Source organism: Gallinula chloropus, assembly GCF_964237585.1.
Source record: "Gallinula chloropus genome assembly, chromosome: 5".
NCBI lineage: Eukaryota > Metazoa > Chordata > Aves > Gruiformes > Rallidae > Gallinula > Gallinula chloropus.
This window is the reverse complement of record NC_140090.1, coordinates 64,617,285-64,637,859: the sequence shown is the minus strand read 5'-3', so window position 1 is coordinate 64,637,859 and position 20,575 is coordinate 64,617,285. Positions and strand designations below refer to the sequence as shown.

General features: G+C 36.6%; 1 protein-coding gene across 1 annotated transcript in view; it reads right to left on the bottom strand.

Moving 5' to 3' along the window:
• The window catches only part of MYOF (myoferlin), a gene marked incomplete at both ends in the record, with an annotated part of 67,509 nt that overhangs the window by 4,385 nt on the left and 42,549 nt on the right, over positions 1-20,575 (bottom strand). The window contains 21 exons of the mRNA XM_084264753.1: positions 84-172; positions 1,140-1,279; positions 1,510-1,658; positions 2,192-2,362; positions 3,669-3,760; positions 3,867-4,022; positions 4,794-4,919; positions 5,536-5,634; positions 6,918-6,929; positions 10,637-10,713; positions 11,308-11,473; positions 11,987-12,148; positions 12,449-12,547; positions 13,220-13,378; positions 13,472-13,653; positions 15,365-15,442; positions 16,810-16,918; positions 17,574-17,747; positions 18,049-18,191; positions 20,145-20,250; positions 20,370-20,484. Of these exons, the coding sequence (XP_084120879.1) occupies positions 84-172; positions 1,140-1,279; positions 1,510-1,658; positions 2,192-2,362; positions 3,669-3,760; positions 3,867-4,022; positions 4,794-4,919; positions 5,536-5,634; positions 6,918-6,929; positions 10,637-10,713; positions 11,308-11,473; positions 11,987-12,148; positions 12,449-12,547; positions 13,220-13,378; positions 13,472-13,653; positions 15,365-15,442; positions 16,810-16,918; positions 17,574-17,747; positions 18,049-18,191; positions 20,145-20,250; positions 20,370-20,484 (2,604 nt within the window). The remainder of the gene's footprint in view (positions 1-83; positions 173-1,139; positions 1,280-1,509; positions 1,659-2,191; positions 2,363-3,668; positions 3,761-3,866; positions 4,023-4,793; positions 4,920-5,535; positions 5,635-6,917; positions 6,930-10,636; positions 10,714-11,307; positions 11,474-11,986; positions 12,149-12,448; positions 12,548-13,219; positions 13,379-13,471; positions 13,654-15,364; positions 15,443-16,809; positions 16,919-17,573; positions 17,748-18,048; positions 18,192-20,144; positions 20,251-20,369; positions 20,485-20,575) is intronic.

Below are 20,575 nucleotides of genomic sequence, written 5' to 3'. Positions count from 1 at the left end.
AAGAGAGAAGATGTTTGAGGAATGAGAATTGAATTGTCCTCATCAGGGCTGCCAGGTGATGTGTAGTATATATGGATACTCACTTCTTGGCTTTTCGGGGAGTGATGTTGAAGGGAGGGCCTGGAGGGCCTAAGCTTTTGGGAAAAACATCAACCCACATCTGCAGCTTTCCCTGTAGCAGTGGAGGAGATGGAAGAGGGATCATTCATTGCATACAGGTTTGTTATGGTAATTCCATGGAACTTCCTATTGACACGTTTAGCACTAATTTTAGCCACAGAGCTGAGCTCCCTCATGTTACCAATGTCAGAACTTCTACAGGCTTCACATAGCAGAAAGTCCAATCCCTCATGTTACATGGGCTTCTTCAAATGAACAATGCCAAGAATTTGGAAGCTGTTTGAGATGTTAATTCCTAGTGAATTCAGTGCAAGTTGGGTGCCTACATAGTTCTCATGCTTTAGGTCTGAGTTTTTGTTCTTTCAGAGGTAGGTGGTGTTAAGAAAAGTGTCATACATGTGGTTGACAGTTTGCAGCTGGTGACCCACCCAGTGTAGATCATGAGACCCCTTAACTAGATTCAACAGTAAGGCAACTACTGCAGATTTAATACTCTGCTTCAGATGCAATCCGTTTTATTTTTGCAGCTAAGTTTTCTGGTGGCTGCAGAAACTTCCTTAAAAAAGCAACCACTAGTGAGTTAGTAAAGGCTAGAAAGCAGATGTTAGCTTTTGTTTCTCCCTAACAGAAAGATCCAATAGAAGATTTTGTGTTTAAAATAGCACCGCTGGACCTTGTACAGAAATGACAAATTTGGTCTCATTTGTTAAACATAGCTAGGAAGCTTTTGAGCCGGACTGTCTCCTTTATTGTTGGTGAGGTATTAAACACATATTCCAGTTTATTTCAGCAACAAAGTAATAAATCTTTTCCAGTTTCCACTCTCTCTGTGTTTAAGGTGTCATTAGGGGGTCTTATTGGAAAAACATAACAGCTTTTTGTTATGTTTCTAGCCTAGCCCGCTCTAGTCTCTCAGCCAAGTAACATTAAATTTGTAGACCCAAGCAATAGAACACTACAGCGTGGTATATGCTCCATTTCTGCATGCAAGAAACCCAAAGTAAACTGGTTCACAGTACCTGGGAGATGTTGGGCTGGAAGGTGCTATATAAGGTCCTTGTCTCCACATGTTCGGGTACCAAACCCTGGGTTCTGAGGATATGAAGGGCTAGCTGCTCTTCACCAGGACCAAGATGCTGATGCAGGATTTTGTTAGCTTCTGAAAGAAAAAAAAAATGCAAAAAGAAAAGAGGCTCATGAAACAGAATTTGCATTTAAACTTTAGAGAAAAGATTAAAACAAGATGTTTAAAATGGAGCAGAAAATTGTGTTCAACGTACCAACAACAAAAAAAAAAGATTAAAAAAAATTCTATAAATAACTGAAAAGCTTTATATTTGCACCATTATGAATTTAAGACAAAACTATGAAATAAATGAACAAGCTCACCAGCTTCCTCCAAAGTATAGTCTCGTCCCCCGTAGTTAATCTTTCTACCATTCTCGGAGAGAACAGGAGGAGCATAGCCTTTAAACCGCGCTACGTTTTGCAATAACTGGGTTGGTTTTAGTTGATCACGCCAGGTATTCACACCTGAACTTTTAGGAAAGCAACAGACACACATCCTACAATTATTCACCATTCAGGGCACTTACACATCATGTAAAAAGTATTTATTAAACTAATTCAGAAAGGACAGCACTGTAACTGCCTAGGATTGAGGCCACTTGAATTTGATGCAGTGACATAATTTTGTACCAGCTCAATTACCTCCCAAAGACAGCTTTTTTCTTTACATAGCAAAAAAGATTTACACTAACAGATGCTTTCATGTTTACTTCCATGAGTAGGTAAGAAAATTTTGTTAAGTGTGTCTTTTCTGGCAGAAATAAGACACATTACCACATAAAAAGAATATAAGTGTCTGACATCATGGTTTTCAAGTCAAGGCTTTTCTGAAGACTTTGTAGCTTAACTTGGAATTCAGATGGCAGAGTACAAGAAACACCCACAAGCAGCCATAGTGCTGGTTTGTAACCATATCATGGAGATGAAGGAATCCCAGGTTTCTTAGAGAGACTGGATACTCTATCTTACAGATAAAAAATTTTGAATGGACACAATTACTTACATGCAATACTGCTGTGGAATGCCACAGTGAGATCCATAACGAGAAAGGAATCTGTTCTCAAGATCAATTATGGTTTCACCCACTTTTTCATCACGAGTCAATGTGTCATAGTCATAGACTGAAATTTTCAGATCCTTTTCTTGAGGCAAGAAGCAGCTAAGTTCATACATTCTAAATATAAAAATGTCCAGTGAATGCTATTGGTCTTTTGAGCAATACTTATTTTTAAACATAAAAAAAACAATGAAAACACCCTCTTTTAGTTTATTTTTGGCAATCACCTTTAAAAGATATTAGAGAAGCTTCCAATGCTGATAAAACTAGCAGCTCTATTTGCACTCAGCAATAACTGCATTTGTGCTCTCTGGATATGACATCCTTTCTGCACCATGTATTACTATTTTCTGGGCAGGAGCTTGAATTGGGACCGAGAAAGAAATGAGTGTGGCTCTGCATGCCACTCTGTGAAAAGGATGGCTGTCCAATCCACAGTTTCTGTATGATTAGAAATACTTAATTTTTTTAAATGAAAACACAAGCACAGTTGGAGCCTTAAAAAATAACATCCAAATCTTTAGCTCCTATGGCTAGAAGGGATTATTCTGTCACCTAGCTGTTCTACAGAAAACAGATTGTAGAGTGTTTTTTTTACTAATTATCTGAAATTACTTTCAAGAAGATATTCAGCCTCATTGTCTCTACTACTGCTGAATCCATTACCTGAGGTAGAGTATTCTGTGGTTAATTACTCTGCTTTTATGGGTGGTTTTTTTTTTTGTTTGTTTGTTTGTTTGTTAACTTTGACTTCCAGAATAATTCTGGAAAAAGTTGGAATTTTGAAGATACTTTGTACCTGTAAGCAAGTGTCTTTGTTGTCTATTTCTTCGCATAATCTGAGCAACTGAAATCCTGTAGCACATTTTTACAAAGTATGCTTTCCAAACTTTTATAGTCCTTCTAGTCCTCCTCTCCTAACTTTCTAGTTTATCAAAATACTTCTCTAACTCTGGACACCAAACCAGACCCAGAATTTCTCTAGTAATTATAAAGATGATGTAACCTTTCCATTCCTAATTAGCATTTTTCTATTCATATCTTTCAAAGCGATCATTAGCCTTTGAAGGGAAGACCAGTGTACTGGGACTACATGTTAAGGTGATTGCTCGTTGTGACATCCAAGTAGTTTCAGAATTAAAACCTTTTCCATATTTTATAAGCGTTCTTGTGTGTATAACACTGGAACGTTTTAAAATACATAGTTTGACTGTGCAATTTATCCATGTGATACAGGTACTTTACAGACTAGCCTGCATTGGTCAATGACTTCAAAAGAAAATGCCTTACACAACTTTACTCACAATTAGCTCTCAGTGTATAACTAGGAATAGGGCACTGGGAATTTCAAATAATGGTTTATCTTAAATAAAAGGAAAACATGCTAAAATACAATAAATTGAAAATACAAGAATTCTGTTACCTGCCAAAAATTGGGTTGAGAGTATTAGGCACGTAGTTATCTCTGTCTTCAATTACTTTTTTACTTAGTGATATTTTTATATAAGGATCACACTATTAAAGTAATAAAAAAAAATTGTTAAGTAACAGTTATGGAGAGTAACTTCATTAAAAAATACCACAGATTTAGCTCACAGACATTCCAAAAGCAAAGCCTCACCAGCCCATTATTATCCTGGGGTTGAAGCTGCAAAGCTCGAACGATATAAATTCGCACAATACACTCCTGAGGGCCACTGTCTGGTAGCTCACGGAACTGGCGAGGAGGGGCTGGAATAGTGGGATCATCAGGCAGTGCGTAGATTTTAAAGGATCCCTAAAAATAACATAAAGACTCAGTCGAGATAGTGCAGAAAATTCGCTCTAGGAGGTTTGCTTTTGCTTATTTATCCTATGTGTACATACTCTGTTTTATATAGGAATAGCAAACTCATAGCCTGATCCACAGTCACTTAGAAGTCTTTTGAGTTTACTTCAGCAGGTTTTGGATATGACTTAGTAAAAGGCAAGGATATGTCCTTCACTGGTTTAAATGAATACAGTTCTTTTGATTTCAATACTATTACTTTGTTTGTTCCAGGTGAGAACACATAACATATACTTCATACTTCCCTCTCCAAAAGCATCATTTGATGTTTGGGGAGAGGGTTGTTTCTGTGTAAAAAACCAACAAGCAAACACCACCCAGTGTTGACATTATTTGACCTTTAGATGTCATAGAGCCACAGAAAAGTGCAAAATAACTTTTTCCAAAGTTATTTTTGGAATAAGCAGGTATAATTTTAGCCCTGTTTTCTGGAAAGGTTCTTTTCCACAGGTACCAGAGAAGATCACATTAGCAGGAATGATATTTATTTTAACAAGTATCACATTTAGTGTGAGCAATGTGCTGCTGCTGCACCTTCCTTAAAACAAGAAGGGCCTGGACCCAAGTACTTACCAGCATAATTACAAGCATCTCTCACCCTTATTAACGCATGCATCCACACTGAAGCTGAAATGCTTGTGTGTTGATGTTAAATAATAGGCACTTATATACAAATGACTGCATCTAGCATTGGGTTGTTGCTCGTTATTTGAAATTTACCTTGAATTCCCCAACCACTGATGGATCATCGCTGTCCTCAGATTTGCCTCTGTATAGTTTAAATGTATCACAGAAGTCTGTTAAGCTATTAAATTCAGGTACTTTTTCCAACTCACAGTCATACACCTTAAAAAAAAAGAAAATGAAAAAAGTGCAATTTAGAAAATATTGTATATACCAGCTCCACCATTGTGGTGTTGCAAAATATGTTGTATTTTTGATGGAATAGCTTAAGGAACCAAAGCATTTGGAGCTACTTTTATTTTTAGTTTGAAGTGGAAGCAAATGCAACGTTTGGAGAAGATGCTATCAAACTTCATTTAGGCTTTGTTAAAAACAGTACATAGTATATCCCAAACTTATCTTTACTTTCTTCATAAGGTACGCTGTACGGCTTCAACTTTTAACAGAGAGTGGAAGTATTGATCCTCTGCGTTTGTACTTTCTCAATGTGTACATTTATTTAGGATCTGCCTACCACCCAAATACTTGAAGAGTAAGTTCCATTTAACTGAAGGTTAAATTAAATTCTTAATACCTCTCTTAATAAGTGTAGTTAAGTAGAAAAGAAACAAAGGTATCTTCTTAAAACCTCTGTTTCATCCCATGAATATGTAATGGCCTTTTACAAGAAAGAATATACATTTTGATGAGCATTTAAGAAAACAGAAGGCAAAGCTCTGACAAGGTTTTGGGCCCCTGAACACTGAGATATCTTAATTCATTTTATCCTAAGCAATACCTTTAAAGTGTCGTATCCTTTTTTAACATACTGTCCACATTTTTCATGTTCTCCTATTGAAGCATAAAATTTGCTCCACCAATCAACAATTTCTTCCTCCTTAAAGAAAAGCAAATAATGAAGTATTTTATTGAGAGAGAAAAGCTCTTTAATATCATGCTGAAAGCAGAAACAATGAATAGTTAAACATAATAAAAGTTAGCATACTCTAAAACTTAGTATCAGTTAAGTAGTATCAAAGGTTCATTTGCAAAAGAATTAGAATGTAAATATTAAGGCTAATAAGATTGAATTTCTTTTGCCCAGGTTTAGGGACCTAGTCTATAATCCAGCAGCATGGATAGTCACCAGCCAGCCTTCTACCAGCAAGCACTTATATTACTGGGGTCCAGACACCTACCTCCAAGGCCTGATTTCTGGAGGTGTGTTTTTCTCTCCTCCACATAGGCAGCACAGCCCAGCCTACCCACCGAAGTTCTCGATTACTTAAGCAAGTTGGAGGAAGTGACTTAGCCAGTACAGTTTCTTTCCAAGCGTTAAGGCAAAATGCCATTGTACCTGGTATTCATGACAGGAATTGCATGACTCCCAAAACTACAGTGAACATGTTGAAAATGTTTTCCTGAGGGATAAACGTGCTAGTTTGCTTTCAGCGTTCCCATTTATTTCAAAACTGCTACCATATAACAACACTGGGACAGAGCTGTAACTGCTCTAACTATACATCATTCCTTTGCAACTGGTGGAGCTGTCATGACAGAATCTTGCAATTGGAGACCTGCCTTAATGTTTACCAAATGCAGTTGAAAAGAAGGAGCAGTGAGCCTTGCCCTCTTAAAAATAACACTTCAGTGAGCCTCATGAAACCCTAGATGCTAGCAATCTATACATTCCACTATGACACTACTTCTGTCTGAAATATTTTTGTAAGTCTTTGTTGAGCAGAGCGTTGTTTTCGGCACAAGCATTGCAAAACGGAATTATTTGCCCCTGCAAACATACTTCAGTGGGTAATGAATAGTATTCATTCACTCTGAGTGAACAGAATGAATAGTGTTCATACAATGTGTAAATTGGAAAAAGTCCTTAAGATTTTTTTTTTATTTAAAGAGAGTCTTAAAGTATTATACAGATCATTACATAGGTGTTTGTTTGGATTTTTAATATTGCAGGGTTATTACTTCAGGCTTGCATATTTTTCCTAAATTTACCATTTTACAAGTTGACTGTAGGTTTTATGTCAAACATTTTCAGAGATTACTGTTCTCATCCATACGCTTAAAATTCTAATTCAGGAGGCAACATTGATAGATGGATTTTTCAACCAGAGATCTCATTTACAATAAAGCAATGTGTTGATTTTTAAAAGTAGTATACGTTACCTTTTCTGTAAGCTGTTCATGAGGATCAGTTCATAAAAAAAGAGCAATAAAGACAATGGTAAGGATACAATTTGAAGATTTTTATACAGTTAAAAAGGTTTTAAAATTTCCAGGTTTTGTATATAGCACATGTGTAAAGTAAGTTACTGAAAGCAATAATTTATAAATACTATATATCCAGACACCACATACATAACTTTTTTCCCCTGCTACTGCTGCCAGTAAGTTCTAGACATTAAACTGGAGCATATATAGCAAAATTTTAAAAAGCAGGTTTTCAGGACTGTAAGACTGAGAAACCTGGCTTACTTCTTGTATCACTGCACTGTTACACTCTGGGTTCTATTTGTTGATTTTCACAGCAGCATCACTCCCTGTTTCATCTGTAATTGCAGAGAGCACTGGATCTGATTTATTTCAGATTAATAATGTCTTTAACAGCACTTACAAAACTAAATCTATTATTGAGATTATTTTCCAAGCATATTTCAGATACGTAAAATTAAAGTGGGGTTTTTACCCCCCTTTTTGCATATTTACTTCTTTATAACACACATTCCTAATGCTCAACAGCCTTCCCCCTTTTTCCTACTGTTGTTTTTCAGTTGTTTGCAGGCTGTGGAATTTCAGGAGTCTGGATAAAACCCGGAAGAATTATAAAGTACAGTAACAACCAGTATATGTGTCAATAGAGTTATCCATGTAAGTGTAATAACAATCTGCACAATCCAAAATGCTTCACCTATTGAACTGCAGATACCGTAATTATGACCCATGTCCATTATGAGCAAGCATCATGCATCCCATTTGGAAGCCATGATTAGCAAGCATGATTTGTGCTAGTGTTTGTGCAGCAGACCTTATGTTTTAATTTAAAGGCATAATCCATAAGTTTTTGTGCAAAGCAGAAGAAAAACGCAAGACATTTTATTTTTACAAGCCAAATGCATCAGAGGTCAGGACATCACTCTGGTATATCATACTCATTTTCTTCCATTTCTATTCTGTAAGGAATTATCTTGCTGGGATGTTCAGGTCTACTGCATTTCAGTAGCCTCGTTTAACTTCAAATCAGAAAGACAGTTTCAGCTTTTTAGATTTGCATGAGACTCGGTTTTTCTAAAGGCAACTGTAGCAATTTACTCTCAGAAACTGTATCATTAGTCATTTGCAAAATTCACAGGCAGAATTCATGAGGTAATTTAAAATATTTTGCCATATGTAATTTGACTTTGCTTAAACCCTGGGTTATAATGTTGACAACACAAAGGGTAGCTTGCATAATTATGCAGTAATAATTTAACCCCCCACTTTAAAACCCTTTCCACAAATATATTGTGTAGACCTCTGAGTATTCATCAAAGCATAACTGGGAAGCATTTAAATTAGGGTTAATGAGTTTGGTGAGCTTTTATCCGATATACCTTCAAATGCCTCTTCAAATAATGCATTTGGAAGCTTTGAGAAGAAGAGATTAAGAAAAAAGAAAAATAAAAATCTGAAGACCTTATTTTAAATTCCAAAAGCAAATAATGAGCCTTCAACATTTGGATATTACTGATACCAAAACTAGTAAGCAGGATGTGTCCACAGAATGCCAAAACAGAGAAGAAAATGCCATATGATAAACATGAGATTTTGGAGTGAAATATTCACATGATAAAGACCATGTGACAGTTACTGGGTTTTTTTTAGTGTACCCAGTAACTTCACTATAGATTTTATACATGAATTTTTCAAGACACTGACACTGAACTATTAGCTTTTACAATATCTTGAAATTATGGGAGGAGGGAATATAATCAAGAGATACAGTGGACCCCTAGAAAAGTTATATTTAGAATTTTATTTACTGTAGATTAATTTTCTTTTCTAGAAAGTAAATGTTTAAAGACTAATAGTGTGGTTAAATACTTCCTGTTCATTTTGGTGCTTTCAATACACAGATTCAAAATAAGCTGAGACAAAAAAAAATGTTTTTTAGTAGTTTCTACATACTGTACACACATAGTAAGACTTTTTAAAAACAGGAAACCTTAATATTGGTAACTAATCGTGTTAGACTTATGAGCATCGCCTCCAAAATCTCTCTATGGAATAATAGCCAAAAGCAGTACAGCCTCATGACCCCATCATATTAACATTCTTCCCCCATCCGACCCCGCTCTGGTCATCTCCATGCATGAGCTCGGTACATACATACATGCACTGTTGTGGGAGAAGCCATTTTGCTGAGTGCTGTTGACATACTGCTTAAACACTAGAAATCGGAATGTAATCGATGAAATTTTGGCAGTTTTTGGTCCCCAGGGTATTGTTTGCATGTCAGTCCCACTTTCCAAGTTGTACTTATTTCTATTTGAATAGTTTTGACTATTTTTCCTCCCTCAAATAGAAGGCTACGCTGTATCTACTGTTATATTAGATTGGATTCAGGTGATGTCAAACTCTAAAAGAAATGATGGTTCACCTTATGTAGCAGTAAAATTTTCCCACTTCATTGAAGTCAACTACACAAATTCAATCAATTTTACCAGTGAGTTCAACGTGCTAAGTATTTTTAAAATCTCTTTTCTTAGAATTTTGAAAGGAAATAAAAAGTCTCTGTATGAGCTATAAAGCATTTATATTAGAACAGAAAGCCTAGTTCACATAAGAGTTAGAGACTGCTCTAATTTAAATATTAAGGACAGTTTCCATGTATGATGAGAGTAAATAAATAATATGGTCTATGAGACATGGTCTGAATATCATGACATTAAGATACTGAGGAAGAAATGATGAAGAACAACGCAATCAATACCATACTCGGATAGCAATAAGGGTTAGAAAGTTTAACTTCAGCAGTATTTACTTTGGGACCTCTGAAAAAATCAAAGTTGTGGATTAAGAGCCTGCAAAGTGATTTGGGGGTTGGACCTGATGATCTCTCAAGGTCACTTCCAACCCCTATGATTCTATGATTATATCAAAAGGGCATAACTTTTGTGCTTCCTATAAAATAACAGGCCACCAGAAATTTATGAGCACACCTTCTAAAATAACTGAAACTTTTCTTTGAAAGTGTCAAAAATTTGCCTTTGCTCACGTTTCAACACAAGAGTAAAATTCTGCAAGCTGAATTATTTTTTACCTGGAAAGTAAAATTGGTGGTCCTGAAAGAATGAGAGCAGTAGAGAGATTCACAAGGCAACACAGAAGGGGAAAGAGATGAAGTGTTAGTGCAGAAAAAATTGTTTCAGTAGTGTCACTTTTGGATGACATCATGGCAAGAGAAGCAGAGCCACAAGTGTGATAAATGCAACGTCTGAAGATCTGTGTTACTGTGGTCTTGATTCTGTACCCACCAAAGCACATACCTACTTCTAGCTCCTTTATCTAGAACCGTTCAGTCAGAAGATCAGGTTGCTCTAACCATCACCTCTGGACAGCTGGGTCATGTTCCAGAAGGTGGTTTCAGAAGTTATTGAACAACTAAATTAATTCTTAAGCTATTGGGTGAACTTGACCATAAGCAAAAAGCTATAGCGAGATGTTTACTATATGAAAACAGAGGTTAAAATTAACATATTTCCTTTGCTTTCCTGTCACAAAGTAACTTTCTCCCATCTGGCTTTCCAGAAGGTTCCATACATTTCTGACAGTTTTGCTATCTAGATAAGTTTCTCAGAAATCACAGATCTGAATAAGAAAGTCAAACATCAAATTTCAAAGATTACCTGAGCTGCTAGGAGTGGTTGTGTGTCTTCCATTTCAATTACCGTATCCTGGCGAGGTGTAGCAGAGAGTAGACTAACTGTCAACGAAATATTTTAAGGCAATATGGTGTAAGAAAAATATCATACTAAACTTTTTTATCAGATTTGAATCCAAACAGTAACAGAAGATGTAAAAATAATTCTTTGGCTGTATGTTTGATCCTCTAAAGAAAGCTATTAGTTGCTATTTATTGCTAAAAATACAGAATACATTTTTGTGCAGGATATGCAAACATCTCTCAAATTTATAGAATTAAAAAAAAAGTTAAAATTGGAAAAAATAGAGGAAAAAGTCAACATTGTATTCAGAGCATTCTTGGATTCATACTGGATCTTTACATTTGTACTTAGCACAGGGGAAATCCTCAGGTAGTTAATATTAAAGAGGAAGTTCAGGGAACCAGTACACTAAGTCTGAGAGTGGATTTGCCTTTTTAATCTGACCTCTGATGCTCCAGAGAATATTACACTAATTTATACTTTAAGTTAGATTTTTTTTCCTTTCAGATCACACTATCTTCAAATAAGTACACAACATGAGATGGCTAACCACCAGTATAGTATGCAGAGTAAAGGCTGACGATCAGGTGCTCTAGCATCTCATAAGCAAGCAGAACTTTTAATTTTCCAACCTTTCAGTTGTGGTGCAATGTCTTCTTTAGTAGCGTAGGGGTCACAGCGAAAGCTTTCCAGTAAATCAATAGTACACTGTCCCACGATGGGCTTCCGTCCAAACGGTCTGTGGTCTATTACTTTAATAACAAGAGATGGACTGTATAACTCCTCTTTTGGCAAAAACTGAAAATGAAAGATTAGAGTGTGTTCATAATGCAAACAGAAGGAAAATTAAGAATAAATATCTCTCCCTCCCAATCAGACTTGTTTCTTCATTTACTTAATATTAAATTATTATGTTTAATGGCTGTATGGTGAATGCAAATTTCTAGGCTTGTATTATGATTCGATAAAAGTCAGTAAGAATAATTTTAATTGCCTTAAATCTTAAACTTTCTTGACTCCCATCCCAGCAGTAGGAAAGTAGCCACACATCTTCAGGCAAATTGATGCCTTTTTCAAATAACTATAAATACCACCCTTGCTTGTGCATACAGAATTGTATAATTTATCACTGACTGTACAGACACGTTTATATGAACTTGATTAGAATTTTCAGGTGCAGTAAATTGCTGTTAAGTCAAAAAGGATGTTCATGTTTTTCTGTTCATTCTCGCGTAACAGATCCTTGCCCTTTAGAAGTGTAGGGTAACTAGTTTTGTTACAGATTGCTGATATTTAGTTTTTTCAACATACAACTTTCATGAAGAGAACTGAAGACGGAAAATTTGGTGTCTTTTTGAGGTTTTTGATCACCACAGACTCCACCATTTCACCCCCGCATTCCACAATGAGACTCGGAGACATTACAGGTGCCAGCTGGTAGTTTTTCATGTTCCGCAGCCCCCAAGCCAGAATCTGTAAAATAAAAGCCAATATAAGAAAAAGGGGGAGAGATATCAATATGTCTAACATGATACTCAAAAATAGGAACCCCCCAAGTCTTTTCAATAACAAAACACGACTGATAAAATATCTCAAGGTGGTGGTTCTAGGAAAGTTAATGGAAAAATAACCAACTCAAAAACACTTAAAGAAAAAAAATACTATCGTTTTCACTATGTAGCTATTTTTTTTCCTCAAGCAAATACATGTTTTTACTATATAAAAGATGAGATGACTGTTCTTGTACTCAGTTGGTTTAATGAAAAAACATACCTCAACAGCAGTGAGTTGAACTACTGGTCTGATTCCTTGAGGTACCATGTAGAGATTTGGTGCTCTTTGTGATGGAAGAATTGGAAGGTTGGCACCACCCTATTAAGATACAACCATGAGTATTCATTTTTCTCACCTTCCTTAAATAAACTATCTTGCCATATTAAGACAGTTCTTCACATTGTGACTCCCTGTGAAAGTATATATATCATACTATATTGCATATACACACAAGAATGTCTGGCTGTGGGGTCCCCAGTACAAAGCAGATATTGAGCTGTTCAACTGAGTCCAGGGGAGGGCCACAAAGCTGATAAGAGGCTTGGAGCACAACCTCTCCTGAGGCTAAGAGAGTTGTGCTTGTTCAGCCTGGAGAAAAGAAGGCTCTGGGGAGAATTTATTGCAGCCTTCCAGTACTTAAAGGGACCTGCAGGAGAGAGGGAAAGGGGCTGTTTATCAGGGAGCATAGTGATTGGAGAAGGGATAATGGATTTAAACTAAAAGACGGAAGATTTAGATTTGACATTAGGAAAGAATCCTTCTCCATGAGAGTGACAAGGCTCTGGCACAGGCTGCCCAGAGAAGCTGTGGCTGCTTCCTTGGCAGTGTTCAAGGCCAGATTGGATAGGGCTTTGGGCAACCTGGTCTAGTCGAGGGTGTCCTTGCCCATGGCAGGGCATTGGAATGAGATGATATTTAAGGTTCCTTCCAACCCAAACCAGTCTGTGATTCTATGAAAAATAAGAAAGAAAATAAGTAAGAAATATATACCCTATCCCTCAAAATAAGTTCTGCAGCAAAAAGAATATCTCCACTCGCTTTGCCATTATTTGTTACAGGATACCAGAGCAGTTTTGGTGTGATGTCCTCTTCTGGGATTAACTTGACCACAGGGGAACAAACACTTCTTCCAAGGAATTCATCTTTACCCTGCAACCAAAAATAGCAATCATAGCCATTAACATTAGTCTCAATTAATATAAATAAATAAGAAAACAATCAGGGTAAAAAGCATTCACCTACCACTTGGTCACTATCAAAAAGTTCAATAACAACATTAGGTGGGTTTTGGGCTACTGTCTGTGGGTCCCCATAGATCTCAATTTCATTAAATATGAGAGTTTGGTCCCATGTAGGATTTAGAGTTGAATGAATGATCTCAGTTGTTTTGCTTTGATGGAGGAAGGAAACATGAGCATACGGATCTGAAATATCATACAAAGATTAAAAGCACAGCGTTACAAACAAAAACACATCCAGCCATAAGGCACACAACCACAATTTTTATTAAATAGAGTATGTTCTATAAGCTTTCCTATCTAGAACAAAAGCTCATACATACACATAATTCACATTTAATAGAGTAAATTCCATTTGCTTAAAAATTCCAATTCTCTTCCTTAAAACATGTCTTGATTTACAGAGTAATTCAATAAACCATCCTGCAAATCAGAAAAAAGAACATGAAAACTAAAAAGAAACACTGGCTATACTAATCTCCTCTTAAATACTGTCTGTGGAAGCTTTTCTGTTGTTGTCTCCATTGATCTACAACTGTACAGCCTCAGAAATAACACAAACAAATAATTCTAGTTCTGACTAATTGCCAAACAACAAATTCTGCCTGTCTAGATTGCTTTGGTTTCAAGCATGCTTATTCAGAGCAGCCTCTTCTTGTGAAACAGCTGAATGATTAAAGTGGACGAGGCCCAGTGTTTTGGCAGGTCTAAATCATCAAGAGCTTTGCAGAAGGTATCTGGTGATGGTCATTAACATTTGCTGTACAAATTGCAATTACTAAGGACTAGAGGCTATTTTAAAGGTTATCTTTAGGTCAGTTTCAACAGCTTTTAGCTAGGTACCTGATCAGAGTTTTACAAAAATTGGCTAACTCTCCAAACTAGTTTTAGGCAAAATAAAATGCAGATGATACTAGTTTATGTGTGACTGCAGCTGAGGTACTGAGCTTAAATTCTACATATGCAAATTACAGGTATTTAATATTGTTTCTTTGCATTGCTTTTAAGTACTGCATATTGAAGGAAGACCAAATATATACAGGCAGCTCCTCATTTCAGAAAATATCTGTAGATCTCTATCTTCTATTACAAATTAACAAATGTATTACAATTAATTAAAACATGGAGAAAAAGGAGGATACAAATGGTCATTGATGGGAAAAGGTAATTCTAAGTTGCCCATTTCATCTTTACTTTTGGTTGAACATAAAGGAAGTGTAAAGTCATATTCTTACAGAATGTGAGTCTGACTTCACAGTGGAATACTAGTTATCAAAAGTTAAATACTTGATAACCTGAGAATTGCATTAGCCTGGCTGCAAAGATGCCAAAGGGATACAACAATGTTGGAATACCTAAGAGACAGAAACATGAAGGACAAGAGGTACACTTGTATAAACAAACAAAAGCCATGCTTACTAGTTAGGCACAGTGCAGTTTTCTACCAGTTCATCTCTGAAATTAATTAATATAAAACACTGGACACAGAGGCAGTTGGTGACATAAAAGACACCTAGCTTTCTTCATCCTTGGCTCTGTGCAAACTTAGGAAAGCTTAGAAACTGTATGGAGGCTCTGGCTAGGAGAAGCTAAGGCACAGGGGAGGGATTGCTCATGGGAAATTCAGACCTTATTTGAACTCCAATTCTCTCACTGAGAATTTGTTGGCAGAAGCAGGTGCTTCACATTCAAAGCACTTCATTTTTGGCAGCTTCTGGGGCACTACTAACCAAATCTGGATCATAGATAATGAAGCTGAGACTTCCTTTATGGCTTAGTTTCAGTAGCTGGGACCTACTGACAGACTTTAAGGATTTAAGATATTCTTTAGCTAAATCAAGTTACTAGTTCATTGCTGAAGTGGGGTTTCTGCTCCATTAGCAGGATTTTTCCATACCTGAAAAACTGTCTTTGTCTAAAGCCATGAGATTTCTTGCCTGGTAGACGTAACACCGCAGGTGGTAAGTGTACACTCCTGTATTAAATAAATAAAAAAAGTTCATCTGCATTATACAGACTTCTTTTCCGTAATGAAGATATTTTGAGATTATAAAAATACCTTACACACTTTAACTCAAACACAAGCACTGTAGTAACATTTGGTATCAGTACCAGCAAGCTAGGACCTGAACATTTGTTCCAACCCAATGTAAAGCAGAGATTTAACATTATTTGGACTTTTTTTTTTCACCATATGATCATCTAAAAATCCTTCTATTCAGACATTCCTGTTTGAAATGGTATAATAATCTAGTTCCTCCAAAGAGAATCACAACTAGGCATTTCTGTGCTTAACTGAAGTACTTACTAGAGCATTTGCAGGGACCTGGGAGTTTCACAGTTTTAGCTATTAAGCTCTAGAAAATTATTCCATTTGCAACTCTGTTTCTTCGGTTAAAAGATTTAAAAAAGTATAAATCACTGCAGGCAAGGTGGAAGAGCTCAAAAGGAAGATGTAAAAGCAACCCAAACCCAGGACAGCACATGGCTAAGTTACTGTTCCTACAGCTTTTCTTTAAAAGATGTCAGCTCTAACCCTTTCAGCCTCTGGAACAATCTGAACCACACGTAGCCTCAGTGAACTGAAACCTCTGAATTCTGCCAGGGAGAGGCACCATTTTTCTCCTACTGTGGTCATTGTTTAAATTAAACTACAATATTCTACCTCAGCTTCTGAAATACAAGACTTGAGATTTAAGTACCCATTCCCAGCAGAGATACCAAGCTCTACAGAGTCCAAAGAGACTCAAGTATTCCAGAGATCCTCAAAAAGGATTTTAAGTCCTAGGAGTGATGGGATTGGCTTCTATTCCTGTTAACTAACGCTGGTGGCTCCCTTCTCAGTGTCCCTGCTTTTGTGAATCCCATTACAGTGATTCCAAGGCATTTAAAGCCACTCCAGGTTGGCAAAGTTACAGTTTTGTTCACTTTGCCAACTCAACTACATGGTCTTTCTGCTTCCTCTGGGTCAGGAATTTGCCTGACCCTACAGTGAGCTGGTTAAGTGAGCTAAACCAGCAAAAAATTAACTGTCCCTGTGTTTTTTCTGCTGGCTTAGATCCCTGCATCAATATGGAGGGACCTTAATGCTAAAAATGCATCATCTAAGACAGCCTAAAATCCAGGTGCTGCAATAGTTAACTTTAGAATCCCTGTCCCATACAGGTTTTAAAAATGTCTGTGTGGCACTGGACTGAAATATCAAAATAGTAGCCTAAAGAGGCCCCAATCACGGGTCAGCCAGTGATTGTAACAGAAGGTATGTAAGTAAACCACAAAGAATTACAGTTCTGTTTAAGAAACAGGCATGATTTATAAGAAAGGAATTGTTAAAGAACCTACTGTCAAAGTAGCAGGAAACAAGTGGTGTATTGGCACCAAACACCTTTGTAGCTGACTCCTTAGTTTTGTCTGAACTCTTCCCTTCATCATCAACACTGGTGTCTGCTCCCTGAGAATGAATTATGGGTCAGCATTTGGTGCAAAGAGAGAATCAAACCAACAAAAAAGGCAAACTGACAACTGGACATTTTGAGAAAAATGAAGTAGCCTTCTCACATCATATGTTCCAGTTTGTATTCCAGTAATTTTGTATTCCTTTGTATTCCTACAAAGCGATGTTAGCCTGAACACTTGAGGAATAATTACATTCCAATGATTTATTTGTGATGTATGATATTCTGGCTTCTCCAATACTTTGCTATCTTTTCTTCTGTTTGGTTGCTTATACATGCCAATATCCATCAGAGGCAGCTATTTCAATGCTTGTTGTTCCTTGTGCTGATGTTAACACATCTAAATTATGTGCATGAAAAGTTTGAGCTACCTTTTCACTTTACTTAAAGAAGGGCTCTTCTAGTAATTTAGCCTTCTGCTCTAAATCTCACGTAATAACAATAATTTGAAAAATAAAATAATAAGAGTCTCTACTCTGACTTTAATGGTCCCTTTCAGACTTTAAACAATTTAAACAATATAAACTGTATTAGTTCCTCAGTTGTATATCAACATAATAATTCAGGGACTAAAATAGCTTATATACTTAATTGTGCATGTCCTGTAAATTATCAGACTGAAGAAGAGTTTTGTGGTACTCTGTGTCTTACCAAAGCACCCTCAAGTTTAAAGATAGCTGCTGCACCATGCGTCTCCGAGGGAGCCATTTTTCGTCTCCATCGTCTTCGACGGAAAGTATCAGAACTACGTTGTTTCCAGTGAAATTTCCAGCCAATCAAAGATGCATATTCCCATCCTTCTTGATCTTCATATGATGACATTCCCTGGAAGACATAAATCCTTATTAGTCACAGCATTGTATAAATGTAATAAAAAAAAATCAGTACTTGCTCTGGCAGGCATAATAATCCCCTCATAAACCAAAGCTGGAAACACCAATTTACAAAAAAACCAAAGAAAATTAATATGATGAAAACATGCAAGGTTGTTCTAGATTTTTTGACTCTTTGGTGTCAAATTTTGTCTTTATTCCAGAAATGAGTAATCTTGTGCAGATCTGTATTAAAAAAGAAACTCAAGCTGTCACAATGACCAAGTCTTTGACTGTCTCCCTCTTTTGCTTACCCTTCCTGCTGTTACTGCTTGAGCTGGATCCCTCTTACGTTTCCGCACCAGTCTTCGTCGTCGGTGTGTGTGGTACATTTTCTCTGCAGCAACCCATGACTTCGGTTTAGAGTCTGGAGGAATAGTAATTCCATACTCCCATCCTAAACCAGAAATTATTAGTTGGTTTATTTCCAGAAACACAGAAAGAAAAAAGGATGGGGAATAAGCATGAGTTATGGTACCTACAGAGGATGAAGTCACACATGATTATTTGATGTTGCAGAGCCCACATGCTCAACAGCTAGGGGCAACCAATGACATTTCATGATGATGTTACGTTATGATAGATATGACAATAAAAATCTCAACATTAAAACATACACAATATATATGAAGTTATTCTCTCTGCATTCGTGCTTTTTCAAACATTACGTGTATTGATAGCACATTTTCATACTTCACCACAGGGAGAACTCATCCTTAATTTTAAATTAAGTCCTGTGTACTCTTGCAACTCCAGCAGCTTGGCTTTTAAAGGAACATCAACTATTTCTGATCATAAAACTTTAGGAATTGGTAAACCTGTTACTGTATTTTGGCTCTGCATATTATAATTCAGTTTTCAGGTACCTAGGACTCAGACTCTTATTTAGATTGAACTCATTAAAAAGTTACTGCAGACTCCTACAAGAGGTTCCAGTTAAGACTTTTCAAGAGAAATATTTTTTTCTACTCAAATAGTTATTTGTATCACATTTAAAAGCAATAACTCTTTGAGAGTTTTCAGCTGGTTTAGAACAAATTAAAATTTATGATAGTTTTACAAAATTCTGGGCTTCCCAGAATCTTCTACGACCTTCCCTTTTGCTTTTATTATTTGTTTTTGGACCGTCAAATTAATGTCCTGTAAATACTTTGCTATGAGAGTTTGACTGCTTTTTCCTTTTGCTGTGGAATCTAAATTATGGTCTTATGAGGTTGTTTGCATCACAACTTTCTAAGCCAGTAAGTTTTAATTTAGTGTAAGTAACATGTGTATAAAACTCAAAGCAGCTCCAGGAAAAATGGTAGCTCTATGCACTTCAGATTTTCTAAGCTGATCAGGTTAGTCATACATCTAATGTGAAAAACTAGCAGTGTCAGATTCTTCACAGAAGTCTTTGAAGTCTTTTTCATTTCAGAACTGCCAAATAACCACTTGCATGCTGTTAATATTTCATTTTGATGAGTCTTGTGTGGCTCTCTTCCCATAAAATCCAGTGAGTTATTCTGCTGTTGACAATACTGCAATACTCTATGCACTTTTGTGGTGTGTGACCAACACAAACAGGTTCCTGATTTCCTTTGGTCCCCAGACCTCCTGACCCACCTCTTAGCATTACTTGATGACTACTTCCTCTGGCTACAGGCTCCCAGTGAAATTACCACATAGATCCACCCATTCTTGGAGCAATTACAGAGGCTTGATGTCTCAAGGTAAGTTTCTGACTTCTTAAAAAAACTTCTTAAAAATTGTGGCTATGAATCCACACCTTACAGGCCCAGTCCTAACCATCACACTCCATTAACACTGCACTTGAGAAAAATGTTTTGGAAACTTACTTCAAAGAAGGATGGGTTCTATTTCCAAGCACACTGTACATAGTTTGCCCACCTGGAATCTCTCATGTTAATAAATTATTCTTTGCATTAACCTTTGCTTTTTCTAATTTATCAAACCCTTTGGCTCCAAATTGTCATCTGCTGCTGCAGTTAAGACCAATGTACAGCTTTTCAGATTATGTGATTCTCAACACTAGTGACATATAAATGCATTTATTACACGTACTGTTCAAAATGCCAGTCCCTTTTGGTTCAAGGAAGGATCAAAAACAACAGTGAGTTTGATGGAACTGTGATTAAAATGGAAATAGAAACAGATGCAGACAATGAACACTTTCTCAATATCCTTTTATGTCATTCCTTAAGCAACTGTTATCCAAGTATTTCCTTGACAATTTTCCATAGGGCAACTACTATATCATGCTCAGACTGATACAGTCTTGACACATCTCCCTTCACTACAGACTACGACAGATTGTCCTAATAATCAGTAAATAAACAGTTAATATTACCGTGCTCATCTACGGCTCGATTTAAATCGGATTTCCATGCATCGTCTTCCCATATCCATCCAAGAGGACATGTGAACTCCCGTGGTGGTGGAGCTTTTTCTCCATTCTATTATGTAGGGAAAACATAGCAGTTTTGTGCATTAATAGATGAAATACACTGTGTAGCAAATCCTACAACTCCTTTTCTTAAACTTTTACTTATACAATGAAAAATATAAGTCTCACCACGTCTGTGTAACTCTCTTCAGCTGCTTTCCATTCCCCTCCAGGATAACGACTCTCATTTTCATATACTTCATCAGTAAACTCAGTATGACCAGCATCAGCTTCAGTCAACAAACTGCAATTCCAAAGTATATATAGTACTAAACCCCAAAATATTTTAGTTAGCTACAGAGAATATACAGAACGAATGTACAGAATGTGCACAT